Here is a 5,000-nt window from a genome sequence, read left to right on the forward strand (position 1 = left end):
ATTTTCCGGGTCAGAAATATTGCAGCAAGACACAGTTAAATCTAACTAACTAACCAGTTCTCCTGAAAACAGTTAAATTTAACTAAGTATTTTTCTTATTCCTTTTTCCCTCTCATATTCCGGGTCAGAAATATTGCAGCAAGACACAGTTAAATCTAACTAACTAACCAACCAGTTTTCCTGAAAACAGTTAAATTTAGCTAAGTATTTTTCTTCTAGTCATAGTTAAATTTAACTAAGATTTTTTCTCAAGACAGATTTAACCAGTTTGTTCTACATCTAACAATTTCTCCTCACGACGAAGATATGTTTAACCATAAAATTTTACTTAAAACATAGTTTAATCTAACTAAATAGTTATCCTGAAGACACCGTTGGATTTACGAAACTAGTGTTCTTAAAAAATTAGTTGAATTGAACAAATTAATCACTTTTTTCCTCAGGATATAGTTGAAATTAACTAACAAATTAATGTTACTCGAAATGCTGTTAAATCTAATCAACTGTTTTTCTCAAGACACAGTTAAATTTAACTAACTAGTTTTCCTAATCTTGCTCTAGTTCATAGTGTCGGGTCTGATCGAAATACTGTTAAATCTAATCAACTGATTTTCCTCAAGACACAGTAGAATTTAACTAACTAGTTTCCTAATCTTGTTCTAGTTCACAGTGTCGGGTCTGATTGAAATACTGTTAAATCTAATCAACTGATTTTCCTCAAGACACAATTGAATTTAACTAACTAGTTTTCCCTTATCTTGCTCTAGTTCACAGTGTCGGGTCTGACGTCACAGCTCAAGTACGTGGCTTATTCGTCAAGGGACTATGGAACCATGTTCTGCTGGGCAGCCAACACTGTCGGAAGCCAAGATGACCCGTGTGCTTTTACCCTCCAGCCCGCAGGTGGGTAGTCACTGCTTCCAGGAACATATCTACTATAAGAGAGCTCTTCCTTCAGAAACCTGGGTCCTCTAGTAGATCTTCTGTCACTAAGAGCTTCGTGTGAAGGAGGAATTCTTTATTGGGAAAACGTTTTGTTTGGTAAAGCTTGAATGGTTGGAATGTTGTAGCAGTAAAGTTGTCGTCCTCACATAGTGGAATTTCTAGCTTTCTCGTCTCCAGTTCCATCCCTCTTTCATCTTCTGTCATGATGAAAAATATTCTTTGATATCTTACTGGCAGTACGGTGCTAATATACTACAACTGTATTGTAAAATTACTCTCCTTATTTTGCCATAATGCCTTTTTTTTTTTTTTTGGCGCTCTTTGAACCTTTTGGGATCTGTGCAGGAGCTCCTGAGGGCGTAAGAGACTGCATTCTTACCAACCAGTCGTCAGGTTCCCTTCACGTCACCTGCACTCCAGGGGCTGATGGTGGACTCACGCAGACATTCAGGTGAGTCTCACGCTTCCAATTGCGCGCTTAAGTAATTGCGCATTTGCGCAATTGCGAGAATGTACAATTGTTTACTTGCGTAATTATGCAGTTGTGTAGTTACGATCTTGCGCATTCTGTAATGCATACTTCCACAGGTACATGGTTACGAAATTGGTACAATTGTTAAATTCAGGTGAGTCTCACGCTTCCAGTTGCGCGCGTAAGTGATTGCGCAGTTGCGCAATTGCGAGAATGTACAATTCTTTACTTGCGTAATTATGCAGTTGTGTAGTTACGATCTTACGCATTCTGTAGTACATACTTTCACAGGTACATGGTTACGAAATTGGTACAGTTGTTTCCTTGTGTAATTATGTAGTTGTGTAGTTACGATCTTGCGCATTCTGTAGTACATACTTTCACAGGTACATGGTTACGCAATTGGTACAGTTGTTTCCTTGTGTAATTATGTAGTTGTGTAGTTACGATCTTGCGCATTCTGTAGTACATACTTTCAAAGGTACATGGTTACGAAATTGGTACAGTTGTTTCCTTGTGTAATTATGTAGTTGTGTAGTTACGATCTTGCGCACTATGTAGTACATACTTTCACAGGTACATGGTTACGAAATTGGTACAGTTGTTTCCTTGTGTAATTATGTAGTTGTGTAGTTACGATCTTGCGCATTCTGTAGTACATACTTTCACAGGTACATGGTTACGAAATTGGTACAGTTGTTTCCTTGTGTAATTATGTAGTTGTGTAGTTACGATCTTTCGCATTCTGTAGTACATACGATCACAGGTACACGGTTACGAAATTGGCACGGAGGTCTGGATTTAAACTTGCATAGTTTCTCAGTTGTGCATATGTAGAGTTACATATGTGAATTATTGTGTAGTTGCAGTTTCAAATTTGCATAATGTACCCATGGGAATGTAGAGAGAAGAACTTGTGTTTACATTCTATAATACTGGATAAAATTATAAAGGTTTGATCATATTGTGACCAAAATATGTCATAGCATGTTAGGAATAATTTGAATAATGCATCTATGGTAATATAGAGAAAAGAACTCGTGTTTACATTTTATAATACTGAAATAAAAATGAAATATCAAGGTTGGATCATATCGTGACCATAATATGTTACTCATAACATGTCAGGAATTTCTGGTGGTGTATTACACCAATGCTGTAATGTAGATTAAGTGGATTTGGGCACAAACAAATGTCTACTTACCTCGCGCGCTAGTGGCGTAATCGGATACGTGCTGGTCTTACTTTCACTTAGTAGTGTAATAAAATCATACACACTTCGCCGATTCCCTGCAGTGACTGTGACCTACTCCAGCAGTCCAGTTATGTAGGGCAAAGGTGATGGTGTAGCGTCTCCTTGTGTAAGCCTCTCACCTTATGTTTGCCTTTGCCAAACAACATCATATGATATATCCCAGAGAGAAAGAAAGAAAGAGAAAGAAAGAAAAAAAGAAAGACAAGAAGGAGGAAAGAAAGAGAGAATATATCCCAGAGAGAAAGAAAGAGAGAAAGAAAGAAAGAAAGAAAGAAAGAAAGAAAAAAGAAAGAAAGAAAGAAAGAAAGAAAGACAAGAAGGAGGAAAGAAAGAGAGAATACACCCCAGAGAGAAAGAAAGAGAGAAAGAAAGAAAGAAAAGAAAGAAAGAAAGAAAGAAAGAAAGAAAGAAAGAAAGAAAGACAAGAAGGAAGAAAGAAAGAGAGAATATATCCTAGAGAGAAAGAAAGAAAGAGAGAAGGAAAGATAGAGAGAAAGAAAGAAAAAAGAAAGAAAGAAAGAAAGAAAGACAAGAAGGAAGAAAGAAAGAGAGAATACATTCCAGAAAGAAAGAAAGAAAGAGAGAAAGAAAGAAAGAAAGAAAGAAAGAGAGAGAGAAAGAAAGAAAGAAAAAAGAAAGAAAGAAAGAAAGAAAGAAAGAGAGAAAGAAAGACAAGAAGGAAGAAAGAGAGAATACATCCCAGAGAGAAAGAAAGAGAGAAAGAAAGAAAGAAAGAAAGAAAGAAAGAAAGAAAGAAAGAAAGAAAGAAAGAAAGAAAGAAAGAAAGAAAGAAAGAAAGAAAGAAATAAAAAGAAAAAATAAAGAAAAAGAATAAAGAAAAAATAAAGAAAGAAAGATAGAAAGAAAGAAACATCCTGCGGTTAACCAGTATTGTTTGAAAACATTTAATGTGTATGTGTGTGTGTGTGTGTGTGTGTGTGTGTGTGTGTGTGTGTGTGTGTGTGTGTGTGTGTGTGTGTGTGTGTGTGTGTGTGTGTGTGTGTGTGTGTGTGTGTGTGTGTGTGTGTGTGTGTGTGTGTGTGTGTGTGTGTGTGTGTGTGTGTGTGTGTGTGTGTGTGTGTGTGTGTGTGTGTGTGTGTGTGTGTGTGTGTGTGTGAATATGAATATGTATACACATACACAAACGATCCCATGAAAAAGAAAATAAAAATTAGACAAAATTAATGGAAATTTACTTCTGGAAAAACTCACAAAGAACAATTATGGCTGATTCCTAGGAAAAATCTCCGCGTTAGCATCTGTCAAAGTCAGAAATTAATTCGAACAAGGAATTCTGAGAAATTAATTCGAATAAAGAATTCTTAGACGAGGCTTTAAGGAAAAGGTGGCAATTAGACAAAAAGAAATTAAGAATTGTTGTCATAAAAGAAATTCTAACGTCAAGTTGATCTCATGTCACATGTTAGTTTCATTTACAGATTTTTTTAAATTAGTTACCTCACTTGAACAATAGATAATGCGTCAATATGTTCCCTGAACTAAAACTAGTAGTCAGTTATTAGTTAGAGTATAATATCGAGTACATTTAACATCAAACTGCTCTTGTAAGTCCTAATGTAACTATCACTAAACCATATAATTTAGCACGAAAAAAACTTACAAATCTCTCTCAAATAGATTTTTTTTAATCACTTACCTCACTTGAACAATATATAATGCGTCAATATGTTCCCTAAACTGAAACTAGTAGTCAGTTATTAGCTAGAGCACAATATCGAGTACCTTTAACATCAAACTGCTCTTGTAAGTCCTAATGTAACTATCACTAAACCATATGATTTAGCATGAAAAATCTTTAAAATCTATCTCAAATAGAATATTTTTTTTAATTAGTTACCTCACTTGAACAATAGATAATGCGTCAATATGTTCCCTGAACTGAAACAAGTAGTCAGATATTAGCTAGAGCATAATATCGAGTATCTTTAACATCAAACTGCTCTTGTAAGTCCTAATGTAATTATTACTAAACCATATAATTTAGTACGAAAAATCTTAAAAATTTCTCTCAAATAGAATACATAACCAAGATTAAAGCATTACCTAAAGTACATTTCATTAACATATTAACTTCAATAGTATTCAATTGTTTTTGGAATAATTGACTTTATTCATATGATGGGACTTCGAAGTGATGGTGTGAAACTGTGTATAAACAACATCAAAGTGAAATGATTTGGTCTTTAATGCCAGGTAACATAAGTATCATATTAGCCAAAAATCGATTTTTTTTTTCAATCTGAATAAAATTGTTGGGTCTGTGTTGTAAAATAAATGATTGAGGCATAACCCTTTCATCATTATGGA

The 5,000-nt window shown here is 34.8% G+C and overlaps 1 protein-coding gene across 1 annotated transcript in view; it reads left to right on the plus strand.

The window, feature by feature from the left end:
* LOC143039329 (nephrin-like) overlaps nucleotides 1-5,000 on the plus strand; it is a 587,580-nt gene that overhangs the window by 511,529 nt on the left and 71,051 nt on the right. The window contains exons 13-14 of the mRNA XM_076209207.1: nucleotides 768-903; nucleotides 1,291-1,396. Of these exons, the coding sequence (XP_076065322.1) occupies nucleotides 768-903; nucleotides 1,291-1,396 (242 nt within the window). The remainder of the gene's footprint in view (nucleotides 1-767; nucleotides 904-1,290; nucleotides 1,397-5,000) is intronic.

Source organism: Oratosquilla oratoria, chromosome 26, assembly GCF_046742065.1.
Source record: "Oratosquilla oratoria isolate Oo_2021 chromosome 26, ASM4674206v1, whole genome shotgun sequence".
Taxonomy (NCBI): Eukaryota; Metazoa; Arthropoda; class Malacostraca; order Stomatopoda; family Squillidae; genus Oratosquilla; species Oratosquilla oratoria.